The sequence below is a fragment of the Schistocerca gregaria genome, chromosome X (genome assembly GCF_023897955.1).
Source record: "Schistocerca gregaria isolate iqSchGreg1 chromosome X, iqSchGreg1.2, whole genome shotgun sequence".
Classification (NCBI taxonomy): Eukaryota; Metazoa; Arthropoda; class Insecta; order Orthoptera; family Acrididae; genus Schistocerca; species Schistocerca gregaria.
The window spans coordinates 473,980,232-474,004,289 of NC_064931.1; the positions used below are offsets into that span (position 1 = coordinate 473,980,232).

Below are 24,058 nucleotides of genomic sequence, written 5' to 3' on the forward strand. Positions count from 1 at the left end.
TGCACTTGCATTTCATCTTTCTTTTGTCATGTTCTTGTGTTGAATTTTTTTTTTAAATATAGCATAGAGGGACAGGCATTAATGTTATAGTCAATTACAAATTGACTCATAGTGGCTTGAAACTGTTATGAAGTATCAAATATTTATGAATTTCCAAACGTGAGGCACTCATCTGACATGTGACCTGTCTTACTAATGGCTCCTGTATTTGAATGACAATGTTATGGAGAGATTAATATGGATCTCCATTTTTGGTCTCAAATACGTAACAGAACCTAACTGAGGCACCTGTGTTCATGCTGATAAAATGTGCAAGTTATCCATGGTGACAGGATTAGTCACATTTGTATCTGTACACTGTAGAATGAACTGAGCTTACCTGCTTCATGTAAGGAATATTCTTGTACACAAATGACGGATAATTTACCACTGAATTATTTTTCGTTCTGTCTCTTTCTAGCAACATATTTGTGTTGAAATTTGCTGAAATTGTTGAATCTATAATTCTGGTTATGTCTTTTGTTAATTCTTACACTGTTTCATTTCTTGATACAAATCACATTCAGGAATTGTTAACATTTTTTCTAGCTATATCACAATTTAAGATTAAGATCAATATCCATTATAACCAGAGGTAGTAATATGATTGTCATTTACTAATATTTATAGACAGCATCCACTGTAAAACACTTATTTTGGCAAGCACTGAATTTATTCTTGGACATCATAAGATGCAAACTTTTATTGAAAGTTTAAACTTGATCCATTCAGTTCTTCAGTTTTTGTGCGAGTGGGTAATGTTTATTAAAGTGCAGATATATCTGCTGCTAAAAGCCAGTTAATAAGTTCACCTGCAGTACTGCGATAAATATGGATGGTCCACTCACAGTTTGAGCAAATAACTGCAGTTTAAAATTGCATTTTCCCCTCTTGAGCTAAATAATGTTAATGTTAACATACCTTAAAATTCAATGAAGACATGATTTGTGTGAGGGACATTTAAGAATGACATATATTCTTTCCACTTTTGTCTTTGCATCATCTGCTCCACTCAGTTTCTTACTTTACACAATTGTTCTTTGGTGTTACTATATTTCATGTGTGCATGATTGCACTATTATTACAAAACCAACAGTAACAACTCACCAAATCTACTACATTTCATTTTCACCTTACAATTTATTTTCCAGCTTTCCTTATTGATCCCCTGAGGAACTTCAGATTAGAATGTTTGATTAAGACTGCATAACGGTTTCCTGTTTCTTTTTGGCACTGTTAGTTTCTGATTTGTTCACTTTCATTTTTTATATCTTCCAGTCACTGAAAATGGCATTGGGTTTCATGTTTTTACATAATCAAATCTCTTACTTTAGTTATCTGCTAAAAATTTATGTATGGAAGTATTTGCTTTATATTTGAAACTGACAATATAAAGAATGCTTTTCCTTTGATTCAGTGATGCAGTCATTCAAAAACTTTTTAGGATTTGTGCATACACTGTATATCATCAATTCAGTACTGCTTTAGTCACTCTTTCACAGAAGTAGCCTTGGAGCTGGAATTATGCAATTACTGGTTCTGTGAAAAAGATAACTTAAGGTAGTTTTAATTAGCTGCAGGGCCTATATGAATATCTCACCAGAGTTTGTGAAGACATAAGGAATTGAAGCAATGCTTCATAGTTACTTCCCTCACTGCAAAGTTTGACAGAAAGCTGAAGCCTCTACCACCTACTCATGGGTACTTGTATGAGTTAACCATTCCACTGTCTCCATTAGCGCTGTTCTTCAACATACTTACTGTTAGTTTGAAGAGGTCCTCTTTTCCAACTGTAATCATGAAACTGAAATTCCTTGTACCTATAGATACTGATACACAGGGGTTTGTTCAATACTCCTCTTTGCTTTGAAAGTTCTCACTCAATAGTTTTCTTCTAACTTGCCATTTCCAATTTCTTATATTCTCTGTTTGCACATAATGACTGGCATATTTTAATGAGTACTAACAATGGGAAAATGTTTAATTTTTATAGTCCCAGCTTCCATGTTTTCTGTATTAAATACATTATATTTTGATAAATATTGAACAGATTTCCTGCTTAGTTAGATACCTTTGTCTAATGTTGACAATGCTCTTTAGCGAGAGTTCCAGTAAAAGTTTTGTTGACAAGTAACAATGTGTAGTTGACACTTAATCACTAGTTGATTTCTTCAATTAACCATAGTTTTATTGAAATAACAGTCTTTACTTTTCACAGTCATGGAAAGTATCATTTCTTTATTCCAGTTTCACGTATCGCATCTACATTTCTCCAGTCTTCTGATACACTTATTAAACCACTGTGATATATCAATTGATGGGTGCTCCTCCAATGTGTTTTTTGTGTTGTGCTGGACCAGTACATACAAAGCTCAAGTTCCATTCAAGACAAAAAAGTACTTTTCATTAATTTTAGATTGTATCTTTGTGCTATTTTCTTTGTGAGATCACAATTAGGAAATTCTTACAGTTAATTCATTCAGAGTACTTCCACTTGTATAATGTTGTAGAATACATCCACTTGTCATTTCTTTCTGAAACTTTGATAAAGCACACAGCTGAATATACATACTACAGAAAACTATAATCAACGTTATTTATGAGCATAGTGCTAGAATAAATCTGAGCCAAGTTGTCATATGCGGCAGATGGGAGACAAAACATTGATTACTGCCCATGTTTTTGATGGATTTCCTGTGCTTAGTCTTGAACCAATAACATGTGACATTTGTTATTCTTAATCCGGCGGTCATTTCAGACTGTTGGACACAACATCTTCAGAATTGTAACATGTTATCTACACATCACTACCCTTGAGTCATTAGATGTATGGCAGTTTCTCTCTTCAGGCTGTTAGTAGTTGGCCTTGTGAAGCTGAATGAATACTGCACAAAGTTTGAGACCCAAGAAAGGTTAAGCAGAGATACAGAATCTTAGGATCTGTTTGTAGTTTTACTGAGTAATGGCTGACTCGCACAAACACATTATTATTCCATATACAAGTTCACCTTATGATGATAGATATCTATCAAGAATAAGAGAGACTGTGGGTCTTATTCTGTCCATGGTTGGAATGATGGAATAAGTTTTTTCCGCATGATTCCATGAAAATTTTGATTTTGATTGCCTTAATAACATCTGAGGAATGGCAGCAGCATAATATGTTGACTATTGCAACAGGCTATAATATATTTTTGAAGCTTTTTTATAACACTTCTCTTGATTGTCTCTGTCAGTGAATAAAGAACTTCTGGCTGGAAATTAATTTTTAACCCACTTCTTCAGCCGGTTTCTTGTTGATTATCACAGTAGCACAGAGTAAGCTCTTATTATTGTTAATTACTGTAAAGTTATGATGATTGTCCAATCATCATTTCAAAAACTGAAAACGATTTTTCACCTCTGACAAACTTTTTATCGAGGAAAATTCAACGTTGTACAACTGTCTCACCACAAGTTTCACTTTGCATGTTGTTGTTGTGGTGTTCAGTCTGAAGACAGGTTTGATTAATTTCCCCAAACTACTTTAAGCTGTGCAGGACTCTTCATCTCTAAATAACCTGTTTATTGTATTTAATTCTTGGTCTCACTCCACAATTTTTTCTCTCCAATACTAAATTGGTGGTCCCTTAATGTGTCAGAATGTGTCATATCAACTGAGCCCTTCTTTTAATTAATTAGGTCACTAATTTCTTTTCTCCCCAATTCTCCTCATTACTTACAAGACCTACCCATACAATCTTCTGCATTTTTCTGTAGCACCACATTTCAAGAACTTCCATTTGCTTCTTCTCTGAACTGTGTATTGTTAATTTTTCACTTCTGTACAAGCCTACACTCCATACATATATCTTCAGAACCTACACTCCATGCATATATCTTCAGAAAAGACTTTCAAACACTTTAAATTTGCATTGAATGATAACAAACTTCTCTTCTCTTTCTTGCCATTTCCAGTCTACCTTTTTATTGTCTCTAATGCAACCCATTATCAGTAATTTTACTGGCAAAATAGCAAAAGCAATCTACTACTTTAAGTGTCTTGTTTCCTAATCTTATTTCCTCAGTATCACTAGGTTTAATTTGACTACATTCCATTGTCCTTGATTTCCTTTTGTTGATGTTGGCCTTATATCCTTCTTTCAAGATGCTGTCCATTCCATTCAGCTGCTCTTCCAAGTTGTTTGCTGTCTCTGGCAGAATTAAAATGTGCAAATCTTAAAGTTTTTGTTTCTTCTTCCTAAATTTTAATTTCTCCTCCAAATTTTTATTTGGATTCCTTTACTGCTTGCTTACTGTACAGACTGAATAATACTGCTGATAATCTGCAGCCTTGTCTCACTTCCATCTCAACCATTGTTTCCATTACAAACCCCTCAAATCTTATAACTGTCATCTGGTTTCTGTACAAGTTGCACATAACCTCCTCCATATTTTACCCCTGACACCTTTAAAATTTCAAAGAGTGTATTCCAGTCAACATTGTCAAAAGATTTCTCCAAATCTTACACTACCTTCTAAGATGAGTAGTAGAGACAGGATTGTCTCACCTGTTCCTACATTTCTCTGGAACCAAAGATATCTTCCCTGATGTCAGCTTCTGTCACTTTTTCCATTCATATATAAATAATTTGTGTTAGTATTTCGGAACCACGACTCAATTACTAAAATTATAGTTTAGTAATTGAAAGGATAAACATAATTTGGCAGTGTTTTACAATAAGTTCTGTTTCTCTGAAGACACTGATATACATCTTGACAAAAAAATTTCTGCATGTGACTTGCTGGATGTACGATGGTATCTTCATTCATCTCAGTGCATCCTCATTGACATTAGTTAGTTCAGTTTCTGCATACATTGAAAACACCAAATTTTTATGTGTGCAGCTGACAATAATTTAACTGTAGGTTTACAGAAGTCAGAATATATCTTTCATTGTGAGATCAGAGCCATAACATGAGATTTTCATATAGTAGCTTGTACTTCAAAAATACCTAGTAAATACTGATTATAAGGAAAACCGATTCCAGCAAAAGAGGCACTCACATCATGCATTTGCTAATCTCCATGTAAAATGCTTGTACTAATGGCACTTCATGTTGAGCAGTAACAATAAGATATGTATTTCTTATGAGTCACTATCAGACTCTAGCTGATGTTCCATAGAATCTGACTGATAACGCAGTTTCTTTGGACTATTATCAAAGCAATGCAATTAGTGTTGTGATAGGAAGAAAGTTATACTCATATTGCAAATATTCCCATGTATATCTGGATGCAGCTGCTTCAATTCCTTTGGAATAAAATGATTTTACCAGACTGTAGTGAAAATTACAAATTTTCTCATAGGTAGTTCAAGGTATGTAAATGTTGGCCAATACCTGACTTTCTTCAGATGCTTTTGTAAGATTTTATGACTATTTACGAAATTAATAATGCAAAGTGAGACTTTTGATGATATCAATACTTCTCTGATGAGAGTTTTTTTATACACAACCACATTTCATTTTACTTGTTTGTTGTCATCTTGTATACAATTACAGGCACTGTTTTACCTTCATACTGAAGTTATATTTTTCAGGGCAGATGAATACAAACAATACTAGTCTGCTGTTTTCTACATGTTTCATAATTTTGTTTGATATGGGTGTTTCTGATTATTAACAGCCAAACTGCTAGAACATTGTTTCTGCTCAATAGAAATCATTGTTTTTGAGTGCACTGTGTAATCTACAAATTACTACAGCTAAGTCCAAGTGATAACCAACATCTGCATATAATGACTGTAGGTATGTATGTTCAGATAGGTTGATTGATTAGATTAGACTAATAACTGAGAAGAATAGATTTTGATGGAGCAAGTAGCTCAAAATAAAATGAAACTGAAACAGTGTGTTTTAATTTTGTGAAGTCGCAAACAAATAACTGTTTAACATGTAAGAAAAGCTTTTGTTGTAGAAAAAATATCTCATATTTGTCTTAGTATTTAGTTATATTAAGGAGCTACTATTTCTCAGGCACCAGTGTTGACACCTCCAAGAGAAAGATTAAGGAGGAAGGAAGATTAGGGTTTATGTCCAATTGACTTTAAGGCCATTAGAAAAAGAGAAACAGAAATATATCCTAATCCAGAGATTCACTTCTGACATAACATTTCATACACAGTTCCCTGCCCCAAACAAAGCAACCAGCCAAGAAGATAAAAAATTTATAATTGCTTTGTAAAACATTCTAAACTAACAACTATATAATTATATGTTTCCTGTTTCAGTATTCTGTTATCTGATCAAACCCATATTGACAGAAAGTGAAGTTTAATGTGGATCTGAATGATTACAGGCTAGTCTGCTGAGTCTGTAATGTACCTCGATACTGTTATGTTATCCTATAAACTTCCTTCTGCACAACCATACTGAGTGTTTCATTTCTCCTGGATATTAATAGTTTTTCATATTTAGATAGTAGCCTTCTGATGTAATTACAAATGTAGGATCTGTTTTGATATATAGGCTGTCTTAAATAGGTCATGTGAAATTATTTTTGAGTCTTGGATGGAGATCCCGGTTCTTGATCCTAGACTGGGGCTTTGAGATTCCTCATACTGACTACCCTCAGGTGTCTTCTAGTTCAACTCTGTCAACAGTCAAAAGACTAAAGAAAGCCAGTGTCTTCTGGGGAGGTTGAAGTTGGCTACCCTTCATCTTGGTACCTGTACAACTCTACCAATGGACACAGGATAAAAATAAAGACAATATCTGTTTTTCATCTGCTGAGGAGAAACTTTCCATACACATTTAATGAGACACTGATGTTTATACACTACTGGCCATTAAAATTGCTACACCACATAGGTGACATGATACAGGTGCGAAATTTAACCAACAGGAAGAAGATGCTGCAATATGCAAATGATTAGCTTTTCAGAGCATTCACACAAGGTTGGCGCCGGTGGCGACACCTACAACATGCTGACATGAGGAAAGTTTCCAACCAATGTCAAATACACAAACAGCAGTTGACCAACGTTGCCTGGTGATACGTTGTTTTGATGCCTCATGTAAGGAGGTGAAATGCGTACCATCACGTTTCAACTTTGATAAAGGTTGGATTGTAGCCTATCACGATTGCGGTTGATTGTATCGCGACATTGCTGCTTGCGTTGGTCAAGATCCAATGACTGTTAGCAGAATATGGAATCGATGGGTTCAGGAGGGTAATACAGATTGGTATGCTCGATCCCAATGGCCTCGTATCACTAGCAGTCGAGATGACAGGCATCTTATCCGCATGGCTGTAATGGATCGTGCAGCCACGTCTCAATCCCTGAGTCAACAGATGGTGAAATTTGCAAGACAACAACCATCTGCCCGAACAGTTCAATGACATTTGCAGCAACATGGACTATCAGCTCGGAGACCATGGCTGCGGTTACCCTTGATGCTGCATCACAGACAGGAGCACCTGCGATGGTGTACTCAACGACAAACCTGGGTGCACGAATGGCAAAATGTCATTTTTTTTGGATGAATCAAAGTTCTGTTTACAGCATCAGGATGGTCGCATCCGTGTTTGGCAACATCGCGGTGAACGCACATTGGAAGCGTTCATTCGTCACCGCCATACTGGCATATCACCTGGTGTGATTGTATGGGGTGCTATTGGTTACACATCTCGGTCACCTCTTGTTTGCATTGACGGCACTTTGAACAGTGGACATTACATTTCAGATGTGTTACAAACCGTGGCTCTACCCTTCATTCGATCCCTGTGAAGACCTACATTTCAGCAGGATAATGCACGACCAAATGTTGCAGGTCCTGTACAGGCCCCTCTGGATACAGAAAATGTTCGACTGCTGCCCTGGCCAGCACATTCTACAGATCTGTCACCAATTGAAAATGTCTAGTCAATGGTGGCTGAGCAACTGGCTCATCACAACACGCCAGTCACTACTCTTGATGAACTGTGGTATCATGTTGAAGCTGCATGGGCAGCTGTACCTGTACCTCCATTTGACTCAATGCCCAGGAGTATCAAGGCTGTTATTATGGCCAGAGGTGGTTATTATGGCTACTGATTTCTCAGAATCTATGCAACCAAATTGCGTGAAAATGTAATCAGTTCTAGTATAATATATTTGTCCAATGAGTAACCGTTAATCATCTGCATTTCTTCTTGGTGTAGCAATTTTAATGGCCAGTTGTGAATATTTGGCATCCATGAAATTTTATTTACTCATGGATTAAGAATTTTTCTCTTTGCATGTATACCATTTATATTCAAAGTATTCAGTTGGATTAAACACAGAAAATAGGTGATAAATGAAGTAAAGAACAATTTTTACTAACCAGGTGTTTCAATTATCCAGTCAGGAAGGGCACTTCACCAGTGTAAGAAAATAATAAGCAGCAATATAAAAATGAAATGGGTAACACGACAAATTATTAATTTATATTTAATATTAACATCAAATATGATATTTTCAACATGAAATCTGATTGAGAAAGTGATACTGGAACTCAAATCTAGTAAATAGTTCTGTGGTTAGGGAAGCAAAATATAAACCACTTAAGCAGTTGTCAATACAGAGAGAAGAACTGGTGAAGTGTGGATTTTCACAGAAAGGGAAGAGTTAATGAAATAAAAGTAACAAAATTAATTTAATTATGTTCTCATTATAGTGAGGAACAGCCTACATATCACTGAACATGAGAGCATAGGAAGAAATAGGTGTAGGGTGCATGTAAATTGATGAAAGGAATTTTTGTATGCAAGATCTCTGAAAAACTTCAGTGATTTAATATATATTACAAAGTAAATAATTTTTTGTTATTAAGCCTGCATCTTGTGACATGCCATTTTAAATGTATGCAACCAAGTTTGAGGTATATGGAGTAGAGCATAAAGTGACTGAGAAAACGTTGTGATTGACAGCTGGGTGGAGAAGAGGGAGTATACACAGTTCTCATGATTGCAGATGAAGCAATAATGTCAGAACCTGCTTGGAAAGTAAATTAAGCTAGTGTGTAATGAATTGTTCTGTTAACTGTATTTTGCAATGAGTCAGTTAGAAAAATGTATTCAGTATAAGTACCTTGGAAACACTTCATTGCCACTAGTCCATCCAACCAAAATCAATATAATCGCAACATTGAACCTTGCCTCTCCCAATTCATAATACCATCCAACAGTGACTCTCTCCTCTCCCACCTAACCACTCCCTGGTCACCTTCCAGGAATTACTGACCTCAAACTTCGTGTTGCCACCACCACCAGGTCCCTTCCTAAGAACACTAACCTTTCAACTGGAGACAGGACAGCCATACACACCCTAAAAACAGAGCCTCTCTTAAACATTGTCCATGTAGACAAAGGCTCCACCACTGTCATGATGTTTTGCAGTAACTACCTGACAAAAGTCCTCTGCAAACTGTTTCACACCTCCACCTACAATCTCTGCTAGACTGATCCCATCCCAGTTGTCGAGCATAACCTCTAGTTCCTACCCTTCCCAGAGCATCTTCCCCAAATCCATCTCCCTCCTCACTCCAACAGCACCCAACACACTCAACTTCTACATGCTTCCCAAAATCCAGAAACACATCATTCTGGGATGCTCTGTTGCAGCTGGCTATTGTGCTCCCACTGAAAGAATTTCAGCTCTTATTGACCAACATCTTGAACCAACGGCCAGAAACCTAGCCTCCCACTCATCACTGTTGATGCCACCTCTCTATACATCAGCATTCCTCATGCTCGAGGCCTTGCCACTATTAACCACTACCTCTCATAACTTCCTTCAGACTCCAAAGACACTACCTCATTTCTTATACTCCTTACCAACTATATCCTGACTCACAAATACTTTTCCTTTAAAGGAATGATATACAAACAAATCCACAGCACAGCCATAGGTACTAATGTGGACCCTCCTAAGCCAACCAATTTGTTGGCCATCTAGAGAGAACCTTTCTAGCTCCCATAAACGCCCAACCATAGTCTGCTTCAGGTTCTTTGATGATACCTTTATGATCAGGATTCAAGACCAAGGCACCCTATCCACATTCCTTAACAACCTCAACACTTTCTTTCTCATTGCTTCACCTGATCTTCCTCTACCCAGCCTTCTTGGATGTTGATCTCCCACTATCTCATGGCTCCATCCGCACCGCTATCCACATTAAGTCCACTAACGACCAACAGTACCTGCATTTATACAGCTGACATCCTTTCCACACGAAATAAATTCCTCCCATACAGCCTGGTCACCCATGGAAGACTAACATACAGTGGCAAAAACTTGCTTGCCCTGTATGCCGAAGGTCTCAACAAGCCCTTCACAGGTAGGCATAACCCCAAAACTTGTCCACAACTGGGTTTCTCACACCATATCTTTACACACCCCCAATCTTCCTATCACCCCCAAGAACCAGCTACAAAGGAATGCCCCCCTCATCAGTCAATATCACCCTGGACTGTGTGAAGGGACTCTCTCTTCCAGCATTACTTTTCCTCAACAGAAATAGTTTCAAATTCTGAGTGGGTCAATATTATCCCAGCTGTTTCTCTAAAAACTTTCATATGAGTTTGTGCACAATGTGCTATATTTCAAGCTAAAATATATAAAAAGAAATTACTTTATTTTGTTTGTTACAGTCGATATGTACTAGCTCTGAATGTACAGTTGAAATTATTTTAATTTAGAAAAATTTGAAATTAAGAAATATTTGGCACAATTAAAATTTCTATTATTAATTACGCAATCTGATACTATTTATTATGTTTATTTCTGGATTCATTCATAAATAATAATTGAAATAATAATAACCGAAATTCATTCGTCAAGAAAATTTGTAAACCCTTTGGAATATTGTTATTACTGCAGAGTGAAATAGTAGTGGGTATATGTCGGACATGACAAGCTGAGTTCTTATATTTGGGAAGAACAATGTAATTTTGGCTTTGTTAATGTGAAAATTCAAAAGACAGTCTGATATTGAAAAATGTGAGAGAATAAAATATTCATGAAAACAAAAAATACAGTGCATGTATTCTTCAGAGTTAATTATGTCAGTTGGAACCATGAGATCCTAAAATATGAAAATTTCAGCTTCAAGAATCAGCCCCTAGATATGAAGAACTGGGAGCCTGCTACAAGAAAAGAAGATAAGTAAAAAGTTTATTGAAAATCTTACTCCTCTTGTATTTTGGGAAAAGATACTTTACCATCAAAAATAGGAGTGACAACAACAAATTGTTGAGGGAGGGGGAGATTACGACTGGAAAAACTGAACCATAGCTTTTACCAGGTTTTTTATTATCTCTCATCGTGTCCTGAAATGAGGGGCATCCTTCACAAGTCTCTTTACACCTCTCCTAAAGTGGGGTACCATCGCCCACCCAACTTACACAACATCGTAATCCATCTCTATGCCACTCTCACTCCTGAACACATGATGTACAGATTATATCCCTGTGGCAGACCAAAATTCAAGACCTGTCCAATCTAGTAACCCAGCACCTAATATGCCAGTCCTGTCACAGGCTTATCCCAAACTATCTGAGGCTGGGCCACCCGAGAAAGCAACAAAGTCATATTCAAACTCTGCTGCAAACACTGGAAAGCTTTTTATGTTGGTATGACTACCAACCAGCTGTCCATCAGGATGAATGTCCACTGACAATCTTTTCACAAAAACGAAGTTGACCAATTGTTGGCACAACATGCAGCTGAGCACAACATGCTCTATTTCAATGGCTGCTACACAACCCAGGCCATCTGGATCCTTCCTCTCACCACTAGCTCCTCTGAACTATGTAGATGGAAGTTAACCTTACAACACATTCTCTGCTTTCGTAATCATCCTGGCCTCAATCTCAGGTGACCCACAGTACCCACACCCTCCACCCAACAGTTTCTCCTTCCTCTGTCCTGTAACCTCCTTCTAATTCATGTCCCCATCTCACCTTCAGAGTGCACCACTCGCCACTGGTTCCTGCAATCATGCATCACACCACGTAGCCCATACACCGGCAGCCCTCATTCCCCCATTCCAAGCTGACAAACAGGCTGCCTCCATCCAAGCTGCTCATCACCCTTCCACAATCCCTCTGCCTGCCTCCTGCCTACATCTCCCTCTATCCACCCCACCCAACATTTGCCCCACCACAACCAGTCTTACTGAAATGCAGCACTGGCACTGTTAACCCAGCCAACAACATATACCAGCTGGCACTATATAGGGGAAAAGGCGCGCACGCGTGCGCGTGTGTGTGTGTGTGAGTGTGTGTGTGTGTGTGTGTGTGTGTGTGTGTGTGTGTGTGTGTGTGTGTTTGTGTATTTTATTCAAGGTAGTAAAAGGATTATTCCAAAAGATAGCAAGATTTCTTTCTTCTTGTGTGTGTCTGTCAACAACTCAGCACTTCTGCTTTTCAGCGTATAGTCTCCTTCATTTCAGAGGTATTCACATTCCACTGGAAATTTCCTACAACATTTAGTATTCAGTCTCCAACAACAATGTATAGTGATAAAATTTTATGTCAGAAGGTTCAGGTAACTCAAAATGAAGGTTTATCATAGCAGGATCCTTCATTCCTCTGACATAGCCCTACAGCTCTGAAATTTTCCACTATCTGTAATGAAAGATATTACTGACTTGCAAGAAAGTTATGTAGTTGTAATATTCTGACTGGCAACATAAATGAGAATACTGTTTAAATGACGAACTAACATTAGATTTTTTGTTGAACTGTGGTATGTATTCTCTGAAGAAAAGACACACAGAGTGGTAACTAAGATGGTCAAGAATACGAAAGAACAGCAACCTTATCACTGTTGAAGGAAAATAACAGGCAACTTGAATCAGAAAGTGCAGATGGGGACTTGAACTCTGCTGTTTACAAACATGAGGGAAAGCCTCAATAACTGTAACAGCTCACTTGTTGTTTGAAGACAGATTCAGATGTACTGCTGTATCACTTCAAGGAACTGAGAAACCAATGGCATCGGAAGGGATACTAAAAACAAAACATGCTGATTACTGATCACATGAAGAAAATGGATGAAGAGAGGAGCTAATAAGGGAAAAATAAAAGATATGGTGAAAATCTCATCTGCACTGACCAATGGCTCTGACTATGAAGACCGAGAAAGGAAAGAATATAAGTACCTGTTCATGCACAACTATACAGGAACACTTAAGGTAATTAAGCATTCATATGGCAGCATTTGCCAAATGATTAAAGTAAGTAACATATTGAAGAATAAGTGTATTGCTGGAAGACACTGGGAAACTTACAGAAATAGGGCTACAGTTTGCAAAGGAAACTGCAACTGTAACAAATTGCCTGGTTACTCATACAGGTGCTTTAGATCCATCACATGTCAACCCATATATTCTTCACTTCCTGGTTTAAATGACATTACAATGACATTTGTGCAGCACAAGTATTTCTCAGCCATTGTTAACCTTAGCTTATGAAATAGAGGCCACGTATTATCTTTATATTGCTTCTCAGATGTTCTCAAGATACTGAGTGGGTGCCATTCTAATCATTCTAAAAAAAAAGTACTCAGAAGTACCATAAAGCACAAAGAAGTCTATGCAAAAATCATCCAGACTCGCTGATCTCACAGCCACAGAGCAGGACAGACAAGTGGAAATAGAACTAATGAAATGAATAAATTTCCAATAGTAACAACTAAATTCATCAATGAACTGCCACATCTGCCATGTCATTTTAACATACAGAGATTACAAATGATGCAATGAGTGTAATAATTCAGTTGATTTCATTTAGATCTGACAGTAGTATTTCCAACTGATGAAATCCCCCTCTTTCAATTATGTTTAGCTTACTGTTAACAATGATGCCATTAATTGTTTGCGATGTGGATGTTGTCATCTGTTAACCACTAATAATACAGTTATTTATTTAAAAATAAATACATTGCTACATCTTCAATATATTAACTATGTTTTAAGTCTGTACATTTGTCTACAGTCCTTGGTGAACATTTTTAGCATATTAAAGAACTTAAGTTGAAGACTGTGGTTATAGTATTGTTAAAGTGGAGTAAAACATATATTATAGTTACATCAAATGCTACAGAGTTACAGGGTATTATTTACATTGGCTAGTGACATAGTGATTAACTTGGCAACTGCAAATATGTGCCAGTGTTTCTCTCACTGGTTTAATTTATTGTCTTACTATTCTGATAGTACTTGTTGAACTTTGATAAAAAGAAATGTATTCATTTCCAGTTTTAACATCAGTATAAGGTTTTAATTTGGTTTCTAGTTACTTTCAATTTGCTTTCTACACTATAAATGTAGGCCATAAATGTAGGCTTTCTACACCATAAATGTACCGTGGCTCTTTCAAAAAACCTATAGTTCATTATTTCTTAGCAAAGCCATTTGAAGGGCAACACTGTTGCAAGGATCAAATATAAGCACCTGTGCTGACAAATGTTAAGTTACTGTGTAGTGTGTCTGAGAAGTACTAGTACATGTACGCTAAAACAGTGTATTGTATGTTGGATCTTAAAGTATGTATGTATAAAAACAATGTATCCAGCAGATCTGGTTGTACACCACAGTGCATTACACAGAGATCTATATGTTGTCATGACCTCCTCAACATCTTGCACAGAATCTCAGAAGTTATGCATTGAAAGATTTCTCGACACGTTTGAACAATTCCTCATTAGTATTGTACCAGTGCTGAGCTACATGGGGGTTGACTTGTCTGGTTTGGTACTGTCCAGAATTCATGGTGGCCATTTCAATGCAAATGGCACTGGAGAATTTGCTGAACCATGCTCAATCTAGTGGCCTCAAAACTGTTCAACAGGGAACCCATGCACCCGAATAGCAAAGTGTGCTGATCTCCATCCCCTTGTAAACCCATGATGCTTGAGCTCTTTGTCTTTTTCTTTTTTTTTTAAGTATTATGATGACATCTTGGTGCATATCATAACATGAGGTGTATTCCTTTCCAACTTCTGCACATATTCCTTAAATCAGAAAACCATATTGCACCCTTGAAAACAAAAATGTATCACACATTCATCACAAAATAATACTCTCAAGTGTGACAGACAGCATTTGGACATTGTGACAGCAAAGTACAGCAGGCTGCAACTTACTGCTCCATGTTACCATTATATAATTCATGCACAGACATTGGTCTAAATACTTTCATTACTGAATATCTTTTTATTGCGGTAATATACTGTTGACTGCATTACTTGAAGTTCAGTTGCTATTTTGTGAAGGCATTTCACTGGAAACTCCTCAATAACTTGAATGATGGTGGCACACATTTCCTCTAACATTTTCTTATTTCTACTACTCAGCCTGTTCTTAACACTCCCTGAGATAAAAGCAGGCTTGATTTAAGAGGTGGAGCTTTGTCTAAGTAATCTAAAGACAGTCATTATCTATATCATTGTTTTCCCTTTTTCATTACATTTGTGAACATACATGTGACTAGTCACTGATGTTTCCCCTCATATACATCTACATCTACACAGATACTCTGCGATCCATTGTAGGGTTCATGGAAGAAGGTATCCCACACCACCAGCTACCATTTCCTTTTCTGTTCCATTTGCAAATAGAGTGAGGGAAAAACAACTGTATATATGCCACTATACAAGCCCTAATTTCTCATAGCATATCTTCATGGTCCTTATGCACAATGTACATTGGAGGCAGTAGAATCATTCTGCAGTTAGCTTCAAACACCGGTTCTCTAAATCTTCTCAACAGTGTTCCTTGCAAAGAATAACGAGTTCCGTCCAGGGACCATTTGAGGTCCTGAAGCATGTTCGTAACACTTGCATGTTGTTCGAACCTACCAGTAACAAATCTAGCAGCCAACCTCTGAACTGCTTCAATTTCTTCCCTTCATCTGATCTGATACAAATCCCAAACACTCAAACAGTACTCCAGAATAGGTTACACTAGCGTCCTATATGTGGCCTGCCTTACAGGTGAACCACACTTTCCTAGGATTCTCCAAATAAACTGAACTCAACTATTCACCTTCCATATCAAAATCCTCACATAGTCATGCCATTTCATATTGCTTTGCATATGTTATGCCCAGATGTTTAAATGATGTGACGGTGCCAAGCAGGAAGCTATTAATGCTGTTTCTGAACATTATTGATTTGTTTTTTTCTACTCGGCCACATTAACTTACATTTCTCTGCACTTAGACATAGCAGCCATCCATCACACTGACAAGAAATTTTGTCTAAGTCATCTTGTATCCCCCTCCAGTCATTCAACTTCAGCATCTTACCATACACCACAGCATCATCAGCAAACAACAGCAGATTACTGCCCACCCTGCCTGCCAAAACATTTATGTATGTAGAGAATAATAGTGGTCCTATCACATTTGCCTGGGACACTCCTGATGATACTCATGTCTCTGATGAACACTCACTGTTGAGGACAACATGCTGGGTTCCATAACTAAAGAAGTGTTCGAACCACTCACATATCTGTGAACCTATTGCATTTTCTTTAACAGTCAGCTGTGAGGCACCATGTCAAATGCTTTCTGGAAATCAGGAATCTGCCTGTTACCCTTCATCCATAGTTCACAGTATATCATGTGAGAAAAGGACAAGCTGAGTTTTGCAAAAGCGATGTGTTCTAAAACCTTTACTGGTCTCAAGAAAATTTATTATATTTGAAATGAGAATGTGTTCAAGGATTCTGCGGCAAACCGATGTTAGGAATATAGGTCTGTAATTTTGTGGGTCTGTTCTTCTGCCCTTCTTATACACAGGAGTCACCTGCACTTTCTTCCAGTTGCTTGGTACTTTGTGCTGGGAGATAGATTTGCAATAAATGCAAGCTAGTTAAAGGAGCATTGCTGTAGAGCACTTTTTGGAAAACTAGACTGGGATTCTATCTGAACCTGGTGATTTATTTGTTTCAGCTCTTTCAGTTGGTTCTCTTTGCCAAGGACGCTTATTACTATGTTGTCCATACAGGAGTCTGTGCAATGGTCAAACAATGGTGCAAAACTTCCTGTCAGTTTAAAACTGTGTGCTGGACCGAGATTCAATCTCAGGACCTTTGCCTTTCACTGGCAAGTGTTCTACCAGCTGAGCTACCCAAGCATGTCTCAATACCCATCCTCACAATATTACTTCTGCCAGTACCACATCTCCTACCTTCAACACACATTCTGCTGCATAGTGAAAATTTCATTCTCAAAACATACCCCAGGCTGTGGCTAAGCCATGTCTTCACAATATGCTTTCTTTCAGTAGTAATAGTCCAATATGTTTTGCAGGAGAACTTCTGTGAAGTGTGGACTGTAGGGAACGAGGCACTTGCAGAAGTAAAATTATGAGGACGAGTCACGATTCATGCTCAGGTAGCTCAGTTGGTACAGCACTTTCCCCAAAAAGCAAAGGTCCTGAGTTCAAGTCTCTGTCTGGCTAACAGTTTTAATCTGCCAAGAAGTTTCATAACACCACACACTTTTCTGCAGACTGAAAATTTCACAGTCAAAACACCGGTATGTTGGTATGATTTTCCTCCATGAACAATGTCTAGAACATGAAATTTAAAACTTTGGCTTCTGCCACACCAGACTGGTCAACAAGTAACTGGATGGAAGTCTTACAGCCACTTAGCAGTTTTACATAGGACTAGAATTTTCTTTGGTTCTCTGCCAGATCTTTTGATAACATATGGTGATGATAGTTTTTGTATGCGCTGTGCAATGATCTTCTCACAGACACATGAATCTGTACTAACCTCTGCTTGCTGTCATTTGCACATTTTCTTTTGAAATGAGAGTACAAAAGCCTCTGCTTCCTCAGCATTTTCCAAACCTTGTTATTAAACCATGGAGTGTCTTTTGCATCCCTGATCCACTTACTAGGCACTTAGTTCTCCAGACCATGATTTACAATCTGCTTAAACTTTGCCTACATTTCCCCTATGCCCCTCTTACTGGAGCTAAGTGATATCAGTTCACTGTATAAGTGAGATGCTAACAACTGCTTATCTGATTTTTTCTAGCATAAAACTTTTCTAACCTTCTTAACTGATTTATTAATTTTTATAACCATAGCTGCTCAAATGACATCATGACTGTTAATCCCTGTTTCTACACTGATGTTGTCAATAAGGTCCAGCATATATGTAGCTACAAAGTCTAAAATATTTCCCTTATGTCTGGGCTGCTGAACTAACTGCTCAAGACAGTTTTCAGAAAAAGTGTTCAAAATTACTTTGCAAGACTGTCTAGCTGTACCTCCTGCAGTGAATCCATAGAAAGCTCACTTTATACTTGGTAGGTTAAAGTCACCTCCAACTAATATTGCATGACTGGGTATTTCCATGCTACTGACAACAGACTTCCTTTAAATTACTCTAGAACCGTCACAGCAGAATTGGGTGACCGGTAAACTCAACTTCGACCTCAGTAGTGACAATATTTTTGTCAGCTGCAATTAACACTCCCCGTCCTATGGCCCCTAATCTGTCTTTACAGTATATGTTGCATAATTTCTCAGAGCATTCCACTTTGGGTTTCAGCCAGTTCTTGGTCCCGAGAATAATTTCAGAGCAAGAACTTTCCTGGAGGGCAGTAAATTTGGGAACATTGTTATGAATACTTTGACAATTAGCTGATAAAATTTTGACAGTTGAAGTGTATTTGCTCTGAATGTGATCTGACTCCCCTTGCTGTGTTTTGACTGGTAAGTGTTCATCAGAGTACCTCAAACTACCGGCTTGCTTAAAAAACCCTCATGTGCATTCCACAAATACTCTGTTACCTGAGTAGCTGCTTCCTTTGTGTAGTGCACCCCTGACCTATCAGAGGAGTCCTACAAACCCCCAGCTGATAATGTGAGGCTTCAACAGAAAAAAATAAAATATTGAAACAGAATAATATAATACTGATATTGGTAACAATGTTTTGTCCACCTCAAATGTGAGATATCAATAATAAAACAACTATTTATTTCCCCAATTGTACAAAGTCAAAAGAGGTACTAGGACTTCTCAGACACCCTGTACAAAGTGCTGTTTTTTCTAGAAATTTCTGCAATGATGTCTAATCAGAGAGGCACGAAGATTGAGATTGTTGTAGAAATCAAATTTGAATCGTGATGTTACATTATTCTTCATATCATTGCAAAAAAATGACCTGGACAGTTCACTGCTGGAACAGTTAGCATTAAGCTTCTAACAGAAACTGAATTACTGGGTAATTTAATCAATATCATACTTATCCACAACACTACTTTTAGAGTTTGCAAAAACAAAACACAAGTAAACAAAGAAGCTGGATAAGCCTTTGGTGAAGCTACTGGGTAGATTCAAACTGATTACAGCTGACACCATTTTGAAGACTATTTAAAATTTTGAGTCTTTTTCTTTCCAAACTTCTGTCAGTTTACCTTTCATTATGTGGCAATGGAAATCCATCAAGTGCCCACTTTATGTTGGGAGTGGGGTTTCCAGAAGCAACACATTTCAGTGAAATTGGTTGTCCTGGTTGAATTGTCTGTCTGATGAAGCGATAAACAAATTGAGGTGGAGTGTCTGAAAATTAAAAAAAGTGCCAATTTTTAAAATGTAGATAACCTTTCAATCAGTAATACATAAATTTTTAGTTTCAGTAAATGATATCAGTTGTAAAAGTTAGTTGTATTTAACAAAGAATTTTTTGTTATGGAATGACAAACAAAATCATTTCAACTTACGGCAGTGATTCATTGCAGCTTATCAAGAATTTTGGAATTTTAAAAGTTTAAGACATGCATCAGAAATCATAAATATGCTAACGAATTAATATGATATGCTAATAATGATGATATGCTTATAATTTGATATATTAAGTGCATTATATTGAGTAATCTTCAAAAAGTCAATCTGTTCAGGATATGGCTGGCATGCATGGATGCTGACTGGACAAAACACACTGAACAGTCACTGTGAGACAGTACCAATAATTAGAGGATGGATACGTTGCCAACCAACAATCTTTCAAAGGTTATTCATGATTTTTTTGCTGAGTGGCTTGAAATAAGCATGAACTTCAGCAGTTTGCTGCCAAGAAAATGATTATTGTTCTTACTGACTGAAGAGGACTAAGAAACATACCTTGGACATCTCCTTTGTAAAGGGACTTTGTAAATGACATGACATTGATAACTCATATCTTTACGTCATTTTAACATGTCAATATAAGTGACATTAAGGACTACTTTTAGATGTGGTTAAGACAATGATGAATTAGTTGCAGTGGTTCTGTTCCATGGCCAGCTCTTTCAACAGGTATGATACTTACATGTTACTTCCTTGAAGCTTGTATGTGAACAGTTATTACTGTATACAATACATTGCACATTAAACATAGATAAAATGTCTAGAAACATACATAATAATAACAGCTTCTTGGAATACTGAATTCACAGCTGCAAGAAGGAAGACTTTTCCTAAATGACATCAAGCCAGTACTTAATAATGTCACAACTCCTTGATACTGCAGTAACTTGATTCTCCATGGTGGACTTTACAAGGTATGGGGTGCACTTTTAATGTTACTCTCCACAATCACTAAGAGTTGTCTTACATGGAAAACATGTCTTGAGGTGTGCCTTGGATGTTCCAAGTCAAAATCTCAATGTACAAGTATTTAGGGATTTTGATATTGTCCATGCTGCTTCATGCCTTAGTGCATCTTTCTGATGAATGAGTTGGGAGTGCCTGGTCTACATCTCTGAGACGATATATTGGCAGAGCCTCAGACATTGCTCAGCTCTCTCTGACTACTGATCTCAACTGATACCTGAAGGTGCAATATCTGAGAGAATATGTTCTTTATCACAGTGAGTTGGTCTTAATCAGCAAACATTTCACACATTTAATTTCAGGCAGTGTCTACTAGTTCTCTGTGGTGCAACCTACATGAAGCAGAACATGCATCACATGTTGTGCAGAAGTTCTAGAGGTGATTTGGGTTTTTCAAGTTTGTATCAACAAATTTGCGAAAAATACAATTTCTTGCAGACATTTGTGTTTAGTGTTTACACAATATTTTCCACTCTCAAAGCTCTGTCCATTGTTACTCTTTTGATGTTGAACAGTGGTCCAAATGAATGTCCACCCATTTCACTTAGAATTTTTTGTCAAAAATCTAGATTACTTTGTAGTTGACACACTCACAGACTTGGTTTTCAGAATAAGTGAAATCACTGGCATTGTATTCTATCATGGTGATGCTAAAGTGTTTGCAACTGTTAATAATGTGACAGATAATGTAGTCTACTGTGATCATGGTGGTTGTAATACAGAACAGCTGCTTTAAGGAAACAGTACTGCTGACAATTAGAGAAGACATTGAACAGTACAACAATAAAAATGCAAGTGTTTTGTCTGATAGTTATCGCTTTACTTATGATTTTTACTTTTCGAGTTTTGGTTGTTTGCTCCCATATATATGATATGATGGACATAAGAATAACATAAACCATTAACTTATTTCCTTTTAAACAGAAGTTCACCTTGGACAATCCCAGAGACATTGTACATATAAAAGGTCAACAGAAAATTACTCTGTAAAAAAACCAGTGGGCACCATGGGTCTAAGATACGAAAACAGTCAGGAGGAAGAGGAGAATAGTGTTTAATGTCCTATCGACAACAAGGTTATTAGATACAGAACACAAGCTTGGAATAAGGAAAGATGGAGAAGGAAAGCAGATGTACCCTTTCAAAGGAACCATCCCAGCATTTGTCTTAAATAATTTAAGGAAATCATGTGAAACCACTCAGGAGACTTCCCTGAACAGCAACTGGAAGTTTGTTGTTAGACCTCAGATATAGACTGCAGAGACATTGACAAATGGTTTTCAAATGTGCAGACCAGTTGCAGTTTCACTAACGTGCATGAAAACTGCAACACCAGGAATGAGACTTTAGACTGAAATGGCCTCATACGTGCCACTAATTAGGTTCAGTGAAAAAAGTCATTATTATTACAAAATCGTAGGGTGATCTCAGACTTCAAGATTCAGCAGTAGTGGCCTGAGTTCAAAGAGGACCTGTGTGTATTTCTGGAGAACCTCCTCCCTCCCCCCCCCCCCTTCCCGCCCTGCAGCCAGACAATTTGGATGTTCAATGGTCTATGGTTCACATGAACAGCATGAAACCTTTTCTTTGAAAAAGACTTCCACAACCCTATTTAGATGGGCTGGGCCTTATCCCGCTGAAATATAGGGTTGTGGATTTCCCTAAAGGAAGGGCAGTACTTTAGACACCAAAACCTCTCTCATGTAGCAGCTACTACTCACCCTTTCCTCATTACATACTGAGCTAACAAAGGTCATGGGACAGCTTATGATTCACGTGCTTATGGCCACACAACAGGGTGTGCCAAGAATACCAAACTTCAGCATTGTCTCTCACTGCAGACAACACAAAGTCTGATCACCGTCACTTAATGACTAATAGCACTGGCATTTGTACACAGTCGTCAGTGCTAACTGACAAGCAACACTGCATGAGATAATATGGGATGCATGACAAACATATCCATTAAGACATAGACTCTAAATGGCTGGAAAACTGTGAACTCATCAGATAAGTCCTAATTTCACTTGCAAAGAGCTGATGCTAAGGTACGAGTGAGGTGCAGACCCCACAAAGACATGGACACCAGTTATCAACAAGACAGTGTCCAAGCTGGTGGTGCCACCATAATGGTGTGGGCTGTGGTTACAAGGGATAGACTGGATCCTCTGATCTAGCTGAACTGATCATTGACTGTAAATGGTGATGGGAGACGATTTGCAGCCACTCATGAACGTCATGTTCCCATACACCACTGGAATTTCTATGGTTGACAATGCACCAGGTCAAAATTGTCCGTAATTGGTTTGAAAAACTTTCTGGACAGTTCAAGCGAATCATTTGGACACACACATCATCAGACATGAATCCAGTCTATAATCTGTGTGTCTGACCCCGGTAGCTGAGTGGTCAGCATGACAGAGTGCCAATCCTCAGAGCCCGGGTTCGATTACCAGCTGGGTCGGAGATTTTATCCACTCAGGGACTGGGTGTTGTGTTGCCCTAATCATCATCATTTCATCCCCATTGACGCGCAAGTCGCCAAAGTGGCGTCAGATCGAAAGACTTGCACCTGGCGAATGGTCTACCCTACGGGAGGCCTTAGTCACACGACATTTATTTTAACATTTATGTGACATAATCGAGAGGCCAGTTCGTGCACAAATTCCTGCACTGGACTTCCAACGACTTGTTGAATCCATGCCATGTTCAGTTGCTGCCAGGCAAATTATGAAAGTATGTACAATAATCAAATCTCGAATAGTGTATCAGCGAGCCTTAGATACATCACCATTTGATTAGGTCTATTTCGTCATGGTCTGCCAGATAAGACGGAATGGGTCTTTCTAACGTTGCAGCAGTTGTAACACACGCCAAATAAGGGAGGCTGTTTTGGCACATATGGTCATTTTTATTTACCTTAATTACATAAATAACACGACAAAATACAATTCACGAAGTACCAATATCAAACGCCTGTTAGGCCTACTACATGCAAAAAGTTTTATGTTAGGAAATAGTTTCACATCTCATTCATATGCTCCTGTTTCTCAAACGTGAGATCGAAAAGTAGTAGTACGAAATTATTATATAATTTGGAACTGTCATATGCTTCCATATAATTTGTGTGATGTCTTTGTTTCTTCTTCTTCCTCATTCTCACAAACAACATTGTAATCACTAATTCCGTAACTATTCCTGTCACTGTCAAAACTTATTCTCCATTAGCTTCACTAACCCTGCCAGAATCACCGGTTCAGTTATCCAGCGTTTATTCCCCGATTACGCGTTATTATGTATTCGACCAATGCGTTTTCCGCGCTATTCCGAGAATAAAACTTAAGCTTAACTGGCCCTTGGTAGTTTAGTGATCTGGCAAAATTTTATTTTC

At 37.7% G+C, this 24,058-nt stretch overlaps 1 protein-coding gene across 1 annotated transcript in view; it reads right to left on the reverse strand.

Annotated features, from left to right (window-relative positions):
* LOC126298148 (Down syndrome cell adhesion molecule-like protein Dscam2) overlaps positions 1-24,058 on the reverse strand; it is a 560,143-nt gene that overhangs the window by 337,438 nt on the left and 198,647 nt on the right. The window contains exon 5 of the mRNA XM_049989461.1: positions 19,491-19,635. Coding sequence (XP_049845418.1) covers positions 19,491-19,635 — 145 coding nt within the window. The remainder of the gene's footprint in view (positions 1-19,490; positions 19,636-24,058) is intronic.